This window comes from Anomaloglossus baeobatrachus, chromosome 2 (assembly GCF_048569485.1).
Source record: "Anomaloglossus baeobatrachus isolate aAnoBae1 chromosome 2, aAnoBae1.hap1, whole genome shotgun sequence".
In the NCBI taxonomy this organism is placed as follows: domain Eukaryota; kingdom Metazoa; phylum Chordata; class Amphibia; order Anura; family Aromobatidae; genus Anomaloglossus; species Anomaloglossus baeobatrachus.
This window is the reverse complement of record NC_134354.1, coordinates 489,396,132-489,415,196: the sequence shown is the minus strand read 5'-3', so window position 1 is coordinate 489,415,196 and position 19,065 is coordinate 489,396,132. Positions and strand designations below refer to the sequence as shown.

General features: G+C 43.7%; 1 protein-coding gene across 1 annotated transcript in view; it reads left to right on the top strand.

Annotated features, from left to right (window-relative positions):
• The window catches only part of CHST10 (carbohydrate sulfotransferase 10), a 54,612-nt gene extending 50,317 nt beyond the window's left edge, over positions 1-4,295 (top strand). The window contains exon 6 of the mRNA XM_075336457.1: positions 168-4,295. Coding sequence (XP_075192572.1) covers positions 168-711 — 544 coding nt within the window. The 3' untranslated portion in view covers positions 712-4,295. The remainder of the gene's footprint in view (positions 1-167) is intronic.
• The last annotated feature ends 14,770 nt before the right edge of the window (positions 4,296-19,065 follow it).

Genomic DNA, 19,065 nt, shown 5'->3' with positions numbered 1-19,065 from the left:
CTCTGTAACCTTATACTAAATGACTGTTTCAGCAGTGGCTGTTGGTCATCCACCCAAACGTCTTCTGGCACTGCTAGAAATAGTATTTTATATAATACATAATATACCTTGCTGCACTTGTATTTAATAATTTCATAATATATTTTTATTGTTTCTATTGTTTTCAGGCTGAATTCATATTTCAAGTTTCTTATTGTCAGAGATCCCTTTGAGAGACTAATTTCTGCATATAAAGATAAGTTTGTGCACAATCCCCGTTTTGAGCCTTGGTACAAGCACAATATTGCTCCAGTCATTATCCGCAAGTACAGGAAATATCACACTGAAACCCCCCGGGGTGGACTGCAATTTCAAGACTTTGTACGATACCTGGGCGACCCAAGCCACAAGTTTCTAGATCTCCAGTTTGGAGACCATATAATCCACTGGGTAACATATGTGGAACTTTGTGCCCCTTGTGAGATAAATTACAATGTCATCGGGCACCATGAGACTCTGGAGGAGGATGCACCTTACATCTTAAGGGAAGCGGGGATCGATAGACTAGTATCTTATCCTGCGATACCACCAGGAATCACAAAATACAACCAGTCAAAAGTGGAAAATTATTTTTCCAAAGTATCCAAGAGAGACATCAAACGTCTGTATGACCGATTTAAAGGAGACTTCAAGCTTTTTGGATATAAAGAACCAAGCTTTTTATTTAATTAATATGGCGCTGCATTCTTTGGGTTCATGATCCTCTCTGCGTCTGTAACAAAAACACTACTGAAGTTTTATTTGATCTCATAAGGACAGTATACAGTTGGTGGGTTGTTCCTGACAGTACCACATTTGCACTTAACCCACTTAACGCTGTATCTAATGCACTACTGTATTATATTTTGCTCAGTGGGTATTGGCCTAAGTATTGTCTCTGATAATAATGGTGGTTGGGATTGGAAATCCAATGTGAATGACAAGTATTTTTGTTTACAGGTTCAACATATTAGCAATATACACTGTAAAGAACATGCAGAGCTGCAGCAATGCTTTCAAGTGTTGCAATATTTAGCCTTGTTTGTTTTTATTCTAAGGCCATGTTCACACATTGCATTTTTGTAGATTTTTTTTGCTGTATATTTAATGCAATTTTAAAGCTGCTTTTCTTAGTATTAGCAATGGTTTGAGATTTCAGAAATTTACCGTATTTTTCGGACTATAAGACGTACTTTTTCCCCAAATTTTTTTGGGGAAAGTGGGGGTTGCGTCTTGTAGTTCGATGGCTGCGGGGAAGGGGGGTGCGGTGGTGGTGGAGCGGGTCATCAGAGGCAGGAGCAGGCTATAGCAGTGCCTACTTGGGCCCGCTCATCAGCCTCATTTCATATGAACTGCATCTCAACGCCCATCATCTCTCAGCCCTGAAGCTGGTGCTGAGAGATGGGCGGGATGATGGGCGGGGGGTGTGCGCATACTAAACAGCCGGCCCGCGTAATCATCCCTGGCTCCTACAGCCTTGAGTGAACATGTGTGGCTATAATCACTGCCCACCGTGTTTCATCATCATCAGCAAGGAGGCAGTGAATAAGTATACTCACCTTTCCCCGTTCCCTGCAGCATCACGATGACATCCTGTCTGCCTGCCTGCTGATGTGTGTGGAGAGCGATGCGCACAGTGATGACATCATCACTGTGCGCACGGCTCCAAACAGGTCAGCGGCGCTGCTGCTGCTGGCACAGACAGGAAGACGAGCGATGCTGCGTGGAATGAGGAGAGGTGAGTATAAACGTTTATGTTTTTGTGTGCCACAGGATGTGGGCCATATACCAGGATGAGGGCTATACCAGGATGGGGGACATATATACAAGGATGGGGATAATATACAAGACAGGAGGATCATTACCAGGATGGGGTACCTTAAGTAGAGAATTTGGTGACATTACAGTGTCAGCAGCAGATCCTCGCCCCATAACTGTGTGTCATGACCACATTTTTTGCTTAAAATTTTATTTTCCTCCTCTAAAACCAGGGTGCGTCTTATGGTCCGGTGCGTCTTATAGTCCGAAAAATACGGTAATGCACGCAATTGCTTTATTTTCCTGATTGATTGGAAAACTGCTGCATTTTTGAAATACGCAGCATGTCCGTTCTTTCAATGTTTTTACCATATTTTTTTTTTTACCATAGAAAGCAATGAGGAGGAGCAGAAACACTGCAAAAAAAACGCAACCATATGTTTTTGCTGCATTTTTAGTGAATAACACTAACTTTATTAAATATATACCATAGACACATAAAATCCGCACCCCAAAAATGCAACAAAACCTGCATTTTGTAAGCAACTACTTTACTGCCAATTGTACTGTGCTTCTATGGATTAAATCCTAAAGATTACTGCAAGTTTTGGAGTGCCGGTCTTATGTTCATATACTTTACTGCCAAGAGAGCAGGTTTTGCCTGCAGGAAAAAGCGCTGCAAAAACGCATTGTGTAAACATAGCCTATTTGTGTTTTTTTTGTACCAGTGCAATGTGCCATTCTAGAAGAGCCACTAATATAAGGAGGGAAGGAAGTTGGTTGCACCTTCACATGACATTACTTATGTTTCTACAGTTTCTATGTGAAATAACTGAACTACATGGAGAGGGTAGTGATCCCATGACCGTGGGTATGAACAGAAAGATTGTAACTTGTTCTAGGAAGCAGATTTTCTTGTGGTGCTTTAAATAAATGTATTGTTTATTTCTAGGACTAATTCTAGAAGTATAGGAAGGATGAACAATGTTGTTTTGTCAAATTAGAGAAAATCAATATTAAAGCATACTTCTGTCATGTCAATGTTACAGATCAGAGGATTACATTACTAGAGCTACCTACGATTTGCAATGATCACTGACACTTTGGTTTAGCGCTGCAAGATTTCACTATGTTCAAAATGGACGGCCGATCCAATTACTTAAACGAGTTTTTATCTACGAATGTATTGATGACTTTTACTTAGGATAGGTTAACAATATCAGATTGGTGTGGGAGTCTGAGATCCAGCATTTCACCAATCAGCTGTGTGAGTTTCATCACCAACTCCTATTCAGGAGTTGATCTTCAGTACCTGGCAGCGGACAGCAATGAAAGCTGATCTGCAAACCTAAATAGTGTGATTTAGGCTGCTTTCACACATCCGGCTTGAGCTCTGCGGCTCAATCCGGCTGTGGAAGCTATGCAACGGATGCGGTGAAAACACCGCATCCTTTGCATAAGTTCTTCCTTTGCGGCCCGTCCGGTTTTTGCCGCTTGCGGCATGCTACTGAGCATGCGCAGTGTCAAAAACCGCATGCGGCGGCCGGATGCGGTTATTGCCGCATCGCGCCGCATCCGGCCGCCATAGGCATGCATTGAAAAATGCGCCGCATCGGCCGAATGCGGCGCGATGCGTTTTTTTTTTGCCGCACGAAAAAACGTGCCAGGCAACGTTCCATCCGGCCGCCGCATCGGCTAAATCTGCCGCATGCGGTAAAAACCGGATGGAACGCAAGGCCATGCGGCACTAATTAAAGTCTATGCAGGAAAATCGCAACCGGCAGCAAAAAAAAACGGTTGCGATTTTCCTGCAAAGTGCCGGAGTGTGCCGCATTGCAGAAACCGGAGGTGTGAAAGCAACCTAAGCTGCAGAGTTCTAATCCATACACTATTTACATCCAGTTACTCCCAGAGCTGGTAGCAGATGATTGGTAAGTGTGCCAGTGGTAGGAAGGTCACCATTCTGATATTGATCACCTATCTCAAGGATTGGTCATCAAAAAATAGTAGTGGAACACCACTTGAAACACAACTGTAATTCACGTTAGGCCTTGTGCGCAGCTTTTTTTTGGCTGCGTCTTTGTGATGACCACAAAGATGCAGCATGTCAATTCTTTCTGCGTTTTTGCCAGCGTTTTTGAGCCCTTGCAGTCAATAGATTTGACATAATAAACACACTGGGTATAAACGCTGTAACAGACGCTGTAAAACGCGGCACAATATGCATGCCTAAGGTGCGTTTTTATGAGACCAAAAACGTGCATCTTTATGGTTAAGACAAAGATGTAGCGTGCGCGCATAGCCTTACAGTTCCAGTAACATTCACACATCCATATGTCACATCCTAGTGCTGTCTGTTTTTTTTCTTGAACAGCATACTGATCCATAGACTATCAGTGATCCATAATTTATGTATAATCTTTCTTTATTAGAAAAATGCACAATAGAGAAAGACAAGAGAAAATCATTCAAACAGGTGCTGCAGGAACAGTCCTGCGTCACATACAGTATATATAACTGAGTAGTTTTACAATAATAAACTTCTCTGAAAAACATACATTACCCTGATGTTACCAGTTTTATTATGATCAACTGTACACCTCTCCTTCTGTGGAAGGCGCGAATCTATTCCTGAGAAGAAAAGGTAAGGCAACTATGTAGAGAAAGATAGGTGTCTCCTCCGCCGAGAGTTCGAGGCTACTTAAGATGTAGATAGGAAGTAGCAAAGGGGTAGAGAAAGCAAGCAAGTAAGACTGCTTTCACACATCCGGTTTTAGCAGTGTGGCTAAATCCGGCTCTAAAACCTATGCAACGGATGCGGCGAAAAAAAACGTATCCTTTGCATAAGTTTTTACATGCGGCCCGTCTGGTTTTTGCCGCTTGCGGCACGCTACTGAGCATGCGCAGTGCAAAAAACCGCATGCAGTGGCCAGCATGTATTGGAAAAAAATGCATGCGTCCATAGGCATGTATTGGAAAAAGCACCGCATCGGTCGGATGCGGCACGATGCGTTTTTTTCCGCCGAACAAAAAAACGTGCCAGGCAAAGTTCCATCTGGCCGACGCATGGGCTAAATATGCCGCATCCAGCAAAAACCGGACCGAACGCAAGGCCATGCGGCACAATCCGGCACTAATGAAAGTCTATGCGGAAAAAACGCAACCGGCGGCAAAAAAAAAACTGTTGCGTTTTTTCTGCAAAGAGCCAGATTGTGCCGCACAGCAAAAACCGGATGTGTGAAAGCAGCCTAAGAGGAGAAAAAAAGCAATGGCAGATTGATAAGGTGGGGTCAGAGGGGTAGTGAAGGTAGTGCTGCACCCAGGTGTAATAGTCTGGAGTAGTGATACACTGCTCAGAGCCCCCATCGGCTCACAGTTATTCAAGGACTAAACAGTTCCTGAAACAGATTGGAATCCTTGAAAAGAATCCATGGCTGCCAGATCTTTAAGAATCTCTCACTGTCCCCTGTTGCTTTTGCGGACAAGTCCTCCGTATAAAATATAGAGGTCAATTCCTGTTGCCAGAAAGACAGTAGCTTAGCAAGTCTCCCTTTTGGGTTTTGATGGATCCGGGTAACATGGACAGCAGAGAGATCGCTGGCGAGGGAGTCACTATTTCTTCTGTGATGTTGGTGTATATCTGGAGCACCGCTAACCAGAAGGGTTTTATCAAAGAACACTCCCACCAAATATGTAACATCGTCCCAGAGACCCTTCCACAGCGCCAACACTGCCCAGACACAGAGGGAAAGATCTTATGTAATTTCACTGGATAATGGTACTACCTCGTTACAATTTTGTAGTTATTTTACTTGCGTAATCAGCTGTGGACACCTTATGCGTGAACAAATAAGCTTTCTGTTTTTCCTCATCAGTAAATGTTGTGCCCAATTCCACTTCTCAGTTACATATACAATTTGGGTCTGCGTCTGCCTCCAGGGCCGCCTGACCCAGTAACTTGTAAATGACTTATTATATTAGGTGTGATGGTGGGGAATTTTGTAGAAATAAGCCCTCTAGTGTGGTCAGTGAGATGTTTGTTAGGTGTCGCCAGCTTCTCAATCGGTCACAAACAAATGAGTATAGTTGTCTATACTCCATCCATGACAGCAAACGCGGGGGAGAGTCTAAACTCAGCATATCTCCGAAAGACATGATTTCATTTCCTTTTAACACATGATATATCCAAAAATCATCTTCCTCCTTCCAACATAAGATTGTGGTTCATGTGAATCGCAGAGTAAATTCTGGGTTAGAAAACATCGGAATGAGCAGAAGAGGGGACCAGTCAATGAGCCCTTTCGTTTTACCTGTTGCCACACTTTCAACGTGGCCTTTATTAAAAAGTCAGCCATAGGTAGTTTTACCCTCTCCCATTATTCCAACCATGGCAGATACTTCAAAGGCATCGGTGCACCCCCCCTATTCTAGAATAACCCTTTTTTTATTATTGGCAGAAAAGTGCCAGTCAAATATGCGCATTAATAGTGCAGCCTGATGGTATCTACGGAGATCTGGTAGTCCTGTAAGTGGATCAGATTAAAGTCTGGTATCTTACTCTCGCCTTGGAGTGGCCCCACACAAATTTAATCAATGCCAATTTGAGTGTGCGAAAAAAAGCTGGCAGGTGGTAGAATATGGATCGCCTAAAAGACGTACAGGAACCATGGTCCATTTTGAACGTATTGATGCGTCCAAACCACAAAATAGTTTTTTTGTGGTATGTTAAAAGATCTTTAATTGTTTGTGTCTCCAAAGTTTGATCATTTATGGGCTTATAGGATATTAAGATCAGCAGGGATCTGTATACCCAGATATTTAATCGCCTTTGGTTGCCAACAAAATGGGAAATTCTGTTTACCCAGTGTCACCTCAGAAGACCGCAAAGTAACATTCAACTCTTCTGTTTTCAAATTATTCACTTTAAAATTGCTTAGATCCCCAAATTTCTCCAACTCCATCAGAGAGGGCAGAGTGATGTGAGGTTGAGAATTATAGATTAACAAATCGTCGGCATATAGGGAGGTTCGTATATGACCTACCTCCAATGAGCAGACCGTGTACACTGGGACTCCCCCTTATGGAATTGGCCAGGTGCTCCATCACTATAACATATTGCAAAGGGGAAAGAGGGCACCTGTGTCTCGTTCCATTTCTTATAGTGATGGGCTAAGATAATGCTCCGTTGATTTTAATCCGTGCTGAAGGACATGTATATAGAACCAAAATGCTATGCAGGAAGCAAGGGCCTAAGCCGATCTGTTGCAATGAGGCTTGGAGGAAATCCCAATGCACACGGTCGAATGCCTTCTCGGCATCCACCGACAGCAGACCCAGAGGTTGAGAGGAGGAGATTACATTTGCCATGAGTAATAACGTCTTGTTCATGTTATCCCAAGCTTCTCTGCCCTGTACAAAGCCAAGTTGATCTGGGTTAATCATTGAAGGGAGAAGGGGAGCCAATCTATTAGCCAGTGTTTTAGAAAATAATTTTACGTCAATGTTTAATAAGGAGATTGGCCTATAATTAGTGACCAATGAGGGATCCTTCCCGGGCTTCGGCAAAACTGTAATATGGGCCTCTAGTGACTGAGCCGCAAATGGAGATGTTTCAGAGACTGCCTTAAAGACTTTCATGAGAAATGGTGTTATTAGTTCACTGAAGGTCTTGTAGAACACCGGGGAGAAACCATCCGGGCCAGGACTCTTCCCAACCGGAGAGTTTTTGATAACCAACCCTATCTCCTCTCCTGCAAACTGGTCCTCTAGTTGAGTTACATCCTCCTCCCTCAGGAGCGGAAGCGCCGTTTCTGTAATATAATTATTTATTCGTTTAGTTAGTTTACTTGACCCCCACATCTGCCAGTCGGCGCCTAATATTGTGAGGATCTGAATAAAATGTCCGCCTCTAGTATCTCCTCCGGGTTTTTTGTATCTGTGCCACCCTGCCGCTGCAAGCGAGAAATAAAAGACGTACTATTACGAGTATGGAGAAGACGGGACAGGGACCTACCAAATATGTCTGAATGTTGGTATAGAAAGCGTTTGTAGTGATTACAGTATCTGAGGTATTTTTCATTAACGAGTGTCATAAGGTCTTTTCTACATTTGGGGAGGTCTGCCAGGACCCCTGCTGATCGATTGCCGTTGTGTGTGATTTCCAACCTGTGTATCATATCAAGCAACTCCTTAATTTGCAAAGCCTTCATCTTCTTAATGCGTGCCCCATGTTTTATCAAAACCTCCCGTATCACACACTTAAATGCTTCTCACTAAAGAGGCAGGGAAGTGGTGTCCGCCGCGTGAGCCGCCTCAAAGACCCTGATCGAATCCTTGATATCATTCACACACGTGTCCTTCAAAAGGTTATCATTGAGCCTCCACGTCGACTTGCGCGTCAGACCACCAGGGGGTGAAATGGTTAAGAAAATAGAAGCATGGTCAGACCACAGAGCACTACCAATCGTGGGGACCGCTCTCCAGGCGAGGGCATGATGACTTATTAGAAAAAAAAATCAATACGACTATATGAGTCATGTGGGTTTGAATAAAAGGTGTAGTCCCTTCCTGAAGGGTTTAAAACTCGCCACCCATGTATCAGTTGTAAAAGATGCATCTCTTGTTTGAAGGACCTCAAGTGAGACGTGGGGATCACGCTTCGGCTAGAGTAAGTATCTACCAATGGGTTTAGAGCAAACTTGAAATCCCCACCTAAAATTACCACCCCCTCCGAAAATTCTGCAAGTACTCATAAGAAGCTGCGACCTGCCCTTGACTGTCCCACGTTAGGCACATACCACCCTGCAACTGTAAATACTGTGTTCGCAATTCGCAACGTAATGATGGCATATCTGCCTTCCGGGTCTAACTTTTTGTCGATTCGTATTGAATTGATGATGCCCTACAATTTTTTAATTCACTTTTTTTCTCTATCTCGTTCCGTTTTCAAGTTTAAATGCTAACTCTGTTGTTATCCACCAGGTGGCGCAATAGGTGGTTTCATTGCATAGCGCATGGCTACTTTACTATACTTAGACACCACTTCTATGCCTATAGCTGCCGCCGTTCTCAAGTTAATGGCAGGGGGCACACTGTATATACAGTGCCTTGCGAAAGTATCCGGTCCCCTTGATTTTGTTCAACCTTTTCCCACATTTCAGGCTTCAAACATAAAGATAAAAATTTTAAATTTTATAGTGATGAATCAACAACAAGTGGGACACAATTGTGAAGTTGAACAAAATGTATTGCTTATTTTAAACCTTTTTAAAAAATAAAAAAAACGAAAATTGGGGCGTGCAATATTATTCAGCCCCTTTACTTTCAGTGCAGCAAACTCACTCCAGAAATTCATTGAGGATCTCTGAATGATCCAATGTTGTCCCAAATGATTGATGATGATAAATATAATCTACCTGTGTGTAATCAAGTCTCCGTATAAATGCACCATCTCTGTGATAGTCTCAGTATTAGCACAGAGAGCATCATGAAGACCAAGGAACACAACAGGCAGGTCCGTGATACTGTTGTGGAGAAGTTTTAAGCTGGATTTGGTTACAAAAAGATTTCCAAAACTTTAAACATTCCAAGAAGCACTGTGCAAGCGATCATATTGAAATGGAAGGAGTATCATACCACTGGAAATCTACCAAGACCCGGCCGTCCGTCAAAACATTAATCTCAAACAAGGAGAAGACTGATCAGATCTGATCAAAATCTGGCCTTTATGGAAAAGTGGCAAGAAGAAAGCCATTTCTCAAAGATATCCATAAAAAGTGCTGTTTAAAGTTTGCCACAAGACACCTGGGAGAGACACCAAACATGTGGAATAAGATGCTTTGGTCAGATGAAACCAAAATCGAACTTTTTGGGCATAATGTCAAACGATATGTTTGGCGTAAAAGCAACATAGGTCATCAACCTGAACACACCATCTCCACTGTCAAATGTGGTGGCAGCATCATGGTTTGGGCCTGCTTTTCTTCAGCAGGGACAGGGAAGATGGTTAAAAATGATGGGAAGACGGATGGAGCCAAATACAAGACCATTCTTGAAGAAAACCTGTTGAAGTCTGCAAAAGACCTGAGACTGGGACAGAGATTTGTCTTCCAACAAGACAATGATCCAAAACATAAAGCAAATCTATGATGGAATGGTTCACAAATAAACGTATCCAGGTGTTAGAATGGCCAAGTCAAAGTCCAGACCTGAATCCAGTCGTGAATCTGTGGAAAGAGCTGAAAACTGCTGTTCACAAATGCTCTCCATCCAACCTCACTGAGCTTGAGCTATTTGCAAAGGAAGAATGGGCAAGAATTTCAGTCTCTCGATGTGCAAAACTGATAGAGACATACCCCAAGCGACTTGCAGCTGTAATCGCAGCAAAAGGTGGCGCTATAAAATATTAACTTAAAGGGGATGAATAATATTGCACGCCCCACTTTTCAGGTTTTTTTTATTTTTTACAAAAGTTTAAAATAAGCAATCAATTTCGTTCAACTTCATAATTGTGTCCCACTTGTTGTTGATTCTTCACCATAAAATTTAAATTTTTATCTTTGAAGCCTGAAAGGTGGGAAAAGGTTGAAAAAAAATCAAGGGGGCCGAATACTTTCGCAAGGCACTGTAGCTGCACCTTAGCCAGCCAAGTGCAAAAACCCCGAAAGAGAAGCAGACTGCACACAGAGGGTAGCTCCCCCGACCCAAAGTACACCACCTAATCAACCTGCGGCAGCAACAAATTCAATAATACACTACATTTTTAACTGTAGCACCGGATGCGGTCCTTACGGATACAGAACAGCTGCCCAAATTGGGCTGAACAGACCCATAAGGCCGCAAACATAGAGTATTGCCCCCTGAATCACCCACCATGTTTCCTGCCATGCGACAATATTACCAATTTCCAATACCACTTCTTGTATGCATAGTAACCTGATTCGGGAAAATTGAACCACATCTCTTTGATAATGTGAAATACCATCCGTTCCGATGGTCAGTTTACCCAACCTTAACCACAATCTTCAAGCACTTCTCGCCGATTTCCCCTTGCCGGGGTCACCGCAGAGCGGGCATCTCCAAGCACCCGCGAGAGGAAAAACGAACATTTTGAAATGGTCACCTCTGGAATCTGCAAGACTGTAGTGAATATCGGAATACCCCTAAGGTGGCTCAGGACGTGCATCCTACCTGCGCTCTGGACCCTCAGGTGCAAAGGGAACCCCCACGTATAGGGTATGTTTCACTGAAAAAGAGGGTCCAGTAGCAGCTGCAGGACCTTCCTTTTCTGAAGAGTCCACCTGGATAAGTCTGGTAAAAGCTGGATCCTCTGTCCCTGATGTGCTCATCCGAGTGGAAATGCAACATGATGGCACCTTTAAGTTGGTATCTGTGTACCTTGCGTATAACATCTCTAGGGCTGTCCGGGTCCAGGGACTGAGGGCCCAGTGCTCTGTGTGCTCAATCTGTGCTGCCCCTGCAGCGGTCGAACCACTCTGATCCGGGATTGCTATGGCTCGAGCGTCTCCGGACCCTGGGGCTTGCAGCAAGTCAAATGTAAACTGGGCTATTTACAGGGGATAATAGTTGGTGACGCCACCTGTGGTGTGCGGTAACTGAGAGTACCGCCGCTGCTGATGGGAGTACCGGGGTTGATGGAATGGGAGCAGCTAGATGACGTTTTCCCTCCACGAGTAGGGAAGGCCCCAGGACTCTGGATTGGGGGGTGCAGGGGAGCGCAGGCTTGCTAGAAGCAGGGGATGACCATGTACTCAGACAGCATCGGTGATGAAAGCAGACTCTGACAACAAGGTAAACCAAGTCTATGGGTGCCGCTGTCCTCTTGGGGGAGCCCGTCCGGTTATCCGTCCCCTGCAGTACTGCCTGATGGTCCGGAGCCTGCCTCCGTTCACAATTTTTAAAGTGTCCAAGTGGCCTGTAAGCATAAAGCTGTCCGGGCCCCGCTCCCTACTATGGATAGAAGAGGAGCTTGCTCTCAAGGGCTCACGCTTGGGATTTCTGTGGGCTGCTTGAATTGGAAAGCCCTATGCCTTGCGCTAGTGCCCCTGATCTCTGAGCTTCGTGGGGACAGTCCATAAAGTCACTATCCTCCACAGGTTAATTGGCGGGTTGCTTGAAGCTACTCCCCAACCTAGGGTCCAGTATCCCGCCGTGCTTTCGGCCCTGGACCGGCTATTGTACTCGATCTGCTGACTGTCCTCCAAGACTAGTCCAGGCACCCAGTCCCAAAATCCTGCGACCGAGTCTCCGACTGCTCCAGGCCCAGACCACCATCTGCAACCCAACCTTTAGTTCCCGGGAGCCACATGCTCCCCTAGCCCCTCACTGCTCGAGGGCTACCACACAACTCACTTGTCACCTCCCACCAGTCTGCCTAAACTTTAGATGGGCGGCTGTATTCCAGCTCAGCAGCCCACTGGTGTGTCTGATAGGGTGTGGTGTGAGGTGTGATTTGTGATTTTTGGATGCTGGTTTAGGCAGTACTACAGGTTAGGAACCCAGAACTATGGGGGTTTGAGTCCTGCACTAAGGATAAAGAGCGTGCAGGACCCTGTGATGACCTGACTAGTCCAGGGGCATCACAGATCCAACTCCAAGGGTGAATCTAATGGCACCTATAAGAGGGCATTGCAAATATGGTATAGGGTTTTGTCTAGATCATCTAATTCAGTTGACTCCGGAAGACCTCAGACCCTTATATTGTTACGCTGATTTCGGTTTTCAATATCATCGATGAGCTCGACAAGGTACTGCAGATGAACTGTGTGGGAGGCGAAGCTGATGTCCTGCTCGTTCCCTTTTTGGTTGATAAGGATTGTGTTGCAAATTTAATGGCCCCCCACTCTCTCCACCATCTGCTGGACTTCATCTCGCAGGCCTGAGAGTTCGGATCTGTAGGAGCTTTCCAATCTGGTCACATATGACTCCATATCAGCTTTGGTGGGAATGTTTTTAATATGGGAGCTGAGGTCTTCCAGATCCCTCCACATCTGATAAATAGACTGGTTAGCTGGATGTCTCCCTCCATCGCTGGTGCTTATGGGATCTGTAGCCTGTGTAGCATTGCCAGGCGTTGTAATGGTGGCATTCATGCCTGTTGAGGCATGCACAGCAGGAGTCACACTCTCAATGGCACCCATGGGCCCGTGGGGTGTATGTGCCCCTATACCAGGAACAACACTGCTACCAAACATGGCGGCTCTCTCTCTCTGCCTCCCTTCTGGTCTGCAGCAGTGGGATTCACAGCTGTATCGTTTTTATGTCTTCTGCTTGTGGGGAGTCGTATCTGATCCCCAATGCTGGGAACACCCTGTCACTGCCGCTGCCGCTCTCCCCCTCTTGCTCTGCAGACACAGGTGCCGTCTGGTTGCTGTCTGCAGCTGCCATCACTGCCCCACCACGGCGCCATCTTGTCCTCCCGCCCCGCCGCAAGAGCAAGACGGGCCCGCCTCTCACTGTCCTGAGAATGCTCCCCTTTGCCTCGGTTGTCTCTCACCTGTGTCCGGGAAACATATGCTGCCTGGAGGTCTTCAGCGGAAGCTGTAAACACCGGACCCAGTGAGCAGCTGCTTCTGGCCAGCATCGCTGTGTCGGCCATCTTGGGTATGGGAGCCGTCGGCGCTGGATCTATCAAAACGTGTTGTATGCCCTGAGCAGGAGTGCCTGGTGTTCGGACGTGGGCTGGAGGCTACCCTTCTTCTTCTGATTGCTCATTCGCTTCACAAGAGCCCATTTGGTGAGTCACTGAGGTGGTTAACACTTAGGTCAGGGCCGGAACAAGGTATTTGAGCGTCTCTATCCCTCCATGTCCAGGCCAAGCCCCCCGATCCATAATTTAAACCATCAGCCCCTAAGGCCAAAAAATCCTGTTATAACCAAACCAAAAATAAAATATACTTTTTTTCTTTATGAATTAATTAAAAATTACATGTGCATATTGTTTAATAAAGTTCTCAATTAAAGGTAATCCAGCAGCAGGTTTTTGCTATGTAATCTGACAGCAGTACGATGTAGGGACCGAGACCTGAATTCCAGAGATGTATCACTTAGTTTACTGGGTACAGCAGTTATGACAGCATCATAGTTTCTCTGCTGAAGATTGAGCAGAGCTCAGTTGTGAGCTGTGTAGAACTCTGCCCATATCGCAGCTCTCTGTGTACATTGTGTAGTGACCGAGAGCTGCTATTCAGTGGCAGGAACAAGGTTGGAGTAAAAGGCAGAAGTCCAGTTGTCCTGTAGTGATAATCTCACAGTAAGTGACAAATTTATGGAATCAAGTTCTCTGCTCCTGCATTACAGTGCTTTCAGATTACATAGGAAAAAAAATGCAGACTCCCATCAAAAGCACACTATACCCCTTTATACAGTGTGTCCACCCATATCCTGTCCACCGCCATTAACATGATAACGGCGGCAGCTATAGGCATAGAAGTGGTGTCTAAGTATAGTAAAGTAGCCATGCGCTACGCAATGAAACCACCTATAAAGCCACCTGGTGGAAAACGACGGAGTTAGCATTTTTATCTTGAAAATGAAACGAAATACAGAAAAAAAGTGAATTACAAAGTTGTAGAGCATCATCAATTCAATGCAAATCGACACCTTGGATACAGAAATGCTATGATTGGAACGTGTAAAACTCACAAGGCTGCGGACATGAAGCGATACCTCATGGAGACCTTCCTACAAGTCATTGGGTATGGTGGCTGCGTGGAGTGGCCTCCACGCTCACCTGACCTGACCCCATTGGACTTTTTTCTGTGAGGTCACATCAAACAGCAGGTGTATGCAACCCCTCCACTAACATTGCAGGACCTACAACGACGTATCACAGATGCTTGTGCAAACGTGTCACCTTCCATATTGCACAACGTGCAGCAAGATACAGTATGCTGTCCAGAGTCCAGATGTGCATTGCAGCTGACGGTGGCCACTTTGAGCATCAAAGTTCAATGAGCGCCATATGCGTGACCAGCATTCAATGTTTTGGAGGGGGTCATGGGTTTCATAACATAGCATTTCTGTATGCAAGGTGTTGATTCGTATTGAATTGATGATGCCCTACAATTTTTTAATTCACTTTTTTTCTCTATCTCATTCCGTTGTCGAGATAAAAATGCTAACTCCGTTGTTTTCCATAAGGTGGCGCTATAGGTGGTTTCATTGTGTATCGCATGGTTACTTTACTATACCTAGACACCACTTCTATTCCTATAGCTGCCACCGTTCTCAAGTTAATGGCGGTGGACAGGATATGGGTGGACACACTGTATAGAGTGCCTTGAAAAGTATTCAAACCCTGTGAACTTTGTAGTTTATTGGGATTTTATGTGATATACTTGTAAGAACGCATCTGGAATATGGGATCCAGTTTTGGGCTCCACATTTTAAAAAGGAGGTTCAAGAGTTAGTTCAAAGGCGGACAACTAGATTATTGCAAGGAATGGAAGGCCTCACTTATGATAAGAAGTTGAAAAAGTTATATTTGTTTAGCTTAGAAAAAAGGCGTCACAGAACCGATCTCATTTATATGTATAAATACATGTGTGCTCAATATAAAGGACTGGCACATGACTTATTCCTTCCAAATACAATACTAAGAACCAGGGGGCACTCACTGCGAGTGGATGAAAGGGGATTCGTTCAGCTAAATTGGAAAGGGTTCTTTACAGTTAGAGCAGTCAGACAGTGGAATGTTCTACCACAAGAGGTAGTGATGGCAGACACTATAACAGCTTTTAAAAAAAGGGCTGAATGATTTCCTCAGTGCACTCAACATTGTTGGTTATAAATGATTTAGTAATTAAATGTATATTTACTGGAGGAAGGTTGGACTAGTGAAGTGTAAAGTAGATGATGTATGATTTTCTAAATATTTTATAAATATAAATTAGAAAATTTGTATTCAGCCCCCTGAGTCAATACTTTGTAGGACCATATTTCTCTGCAATTACCCTAAAAGCCTTCAGTAGTATGACTTTACCAGCTTTGCACATCAAGAGGCTGATTTTTTTCCAATTTTTCTTTAGCTCAGTATGATTGGATAGGGAGAGTCTGTGAACAGCAATTTTTAAGACTTGCCACCGATTCTCAATGGGATTTAGGTCTCGATTTTGACTGGACCACTCAAACACGTGATATGTTTTGATCTAAACAATTCCATTGTTGCTCTAGCAGTCGGTTTAGGGTTGTTGTCTTGCTGGATGAACCCACCAAACAGAACTGCTATGGCTTGCTTTTAAAAATTGATTTCTTTTTGCTTTTTTTTTCTATGAAGGGCAGATTTAAGGCATAACGCAGTCACACAGCCATCTCATCCGAGGAACTGGGTGGCGGCTTTCTTGACCTGAGCATGACAGCTGCATAGAAATACCTGCTGTCCTGCTCTGTAGATCTGACTGCCAGTCCAAGCTTTGAGATGCAATCTTGAATGAGTTATACAGCCTTCTGACTGTGCCCTAATATTTGTCCAATCTGAACAAGTTCTCCCACCTGATCTGTGAATCACTGCAGCTCCTTCAAAGTGACGAAGGTCCTCTTGGCTGCTCTTCTAATTAGTGTTCTCCTTGCTTAAGATGTGAGTTTAGGTGGATGGCCATGTCTTGGTAGATTTGAAAGATGACACCTTTCGATGTGATTCCCCACTTATTCAGAGTAGTCACCAGAATTCGGTGCCTATTCTGAAAAAGTGGGGAATCACTTTGTATACTGTCTTTATTTATAACGGGGAAAAGGGAAACATAAAATGAGGTGTAGCAAGCATTGAAATGACTCATTTTACAATTTTTGACATTTTTTTTTAACAAACAATAGGCTTTAGATATAATTTTAAAGGAAAAAGGGAAAAAAAAAAAAAAAACACAAAACAGCAACTCCAGGATTCCTAGCAATTATTACTATGCCAAAGAAACATACTGCAAATTTAAGGCAAAATTTGCAAACAGTAAGAAAATTCAAGCAACTAATACAGTTAGGTCCAGAAATATTTGGACAGTGACACAAGTTTTGTTATTTTAGCTGTTTACAAAAACATGTTCAGAAATACAATTATATATATAATATGGGCTGAAAGTGCACACTCCCAGCTGCAATATGAGAGTTTTCACATCCAAATCGGAGAAAGGGTTTAGGAATCATAGCTCTGTAATGCATAGCCTCCTCTTTTTCAAGGGACCAAAAGTAATTGGACAAGGGACTCTAAGGGCTGCAATTAACTCTGAAGGCGTCTCCCTCGTTAACCTGTAATCAATGAAGTAGTTAAAAGGTCTGGGGTTGATTACAGGTGTGTGGTTTTGCATTTGGAAGCTGTTGCTGTGACCAGACAACATGCTGTCTAAGGAACTCTCAATTGAGGTGAAGCAGAACATCCTGAGGCTGAAAAAAAAGAAAAAAATCCATCAGAGAGATAGCAGACATGCTTGGAGTAGCAAAATCAACAGTCGGATACATTCTGAGAAAAAAGGAATTGACTGGTGAGCTTGGGAACTCAAAAAGGCCTGGGCATCCACGGATGACAACAGTGGTGGATGATCGCTGCATACTTTCTTTGGTGAAGAAGAACCCGTTCACAACATCAACTGAAGTCCAGAACACTCTCAGTGAAGTAGGTGTATCTGTCTCTACGTTAACAGTAAAGAGAAGACTCCATGAAAGTAAATACAAAGGGTTCACATCTAGATGCAAACCATTCATCAATTCCAAAAATAGACAGGCCAGAGTTAAATTTGCTGAAAAACACCTCACGAAGCCAGCTCAGTTCTGGAAAAGTATTCTATGGACAGATCAGACAAAGATCAACCTGTACCAGAATGATGGGAAGAAAAAAGTTTGGAGAAGAAAGGGAACGGCACATGATCCAAGGCACACCACATCCTCTGTAAAACATGGTGGAGGCAACGTGATGGCATGGGCATGCATGGCTTTCAATGGCACTGGGTCACTTGTGTTTATTGATGACATAACAGCAGACAAGAGTAGCCGGATGAATTCTGAAGTGTACCGGGATATACTTTCAGCCCAGATTCAGCCAAATGCTGCAAAGTTGATCGGACGGCGCTTCATAGTACAGATGGACAATGACCCCAAGCATACAGCCAAAGCTACCCAGGAGTTCATGAGTGCAAAAAAGTGGAACATTCTGCAATGGCCAAGTCAATCACCAGATCTTAACCCAATTGAGCATGCATTTCACTTGCTCAAATCCAGACTTAAGACGGAAAGACCCACAAACAAGCAAGACCTGAAGGCTACGGCTGTAAAGGCCTGGCAAAGCATTAAGAAGGAGGAAACCCAGTGTTTGGTGATGTCCATGGGTTCCAGACTTAAGGCAGTGATTTCCTCCAAAAGATTCGCAACAAAATATTGAAAATAAAAATATTTTGTTTGGGTTTGGTTTATTTGTTCAATTACTTTTGACCTCCTAAAATGTGGAGTGTTTGTAAAGAAATGTGTACAATTCCTACAATTTCTATCAGATATTTTTGTTCAAACCTTCAAATTAAACGTTACAATCTGCACTTGAATTCTGTTGTAGAGGTTTCATTTCAAATTCAATGTGGTGGCATGCAGAGCCCAACTCGCGAAAATTGTGTCACTGTCCAAATATTTCTGGACCTAACTGTATATGTAGAAAAAAAAAACCAAAACAAACCAAGAGAATAACATCAAAGGTCATAGATCTTAAGGGTTCGGTTAAATTTAAGAGACCACAGATACCACCTCTAAGCATATCTGGAAAAGTTACCTTCCTTCAGGGCTATGTTGTACGCATAGATGTTGTGTAAGGAAACCCTATCTATAACTTCTTGTATTGAGGGGACATCTGTTTCCTTCCATTTGGACGCTAGTAAAGATTTAATGACCAAAAGAATATGGCAAGTAATTTGTCTACACCGCTTTTTCAACTGCTCCAAACCAATAGATCGGAGAACTAGCTCAGAGGTCAAATGAATTCTAACCGAGGTCACCGTATATATAAGATGTTCTATGTCTTTCCATAGGGTACCCAACAAAGGACAATTCCAAAAAATATGGAAAAAAGAGCCAGTACAGCCACAACAACTCCAAAAAAGACTTGAATTAGAGGATGGGATGACATTCAATCTCTGAGGCGTATAATACCATCTACTAAGTAATTTATAGTGTTTCCTGCAAATTGGCACAAGCACAATTCGTATATGTGTGTTTTAAGGACGTTTGCCATCGTTTAAGCGAGAATGAGCAATCCAGATCTCTTTCCCAAGATTTCATATACCGTAATTTATTCAATTG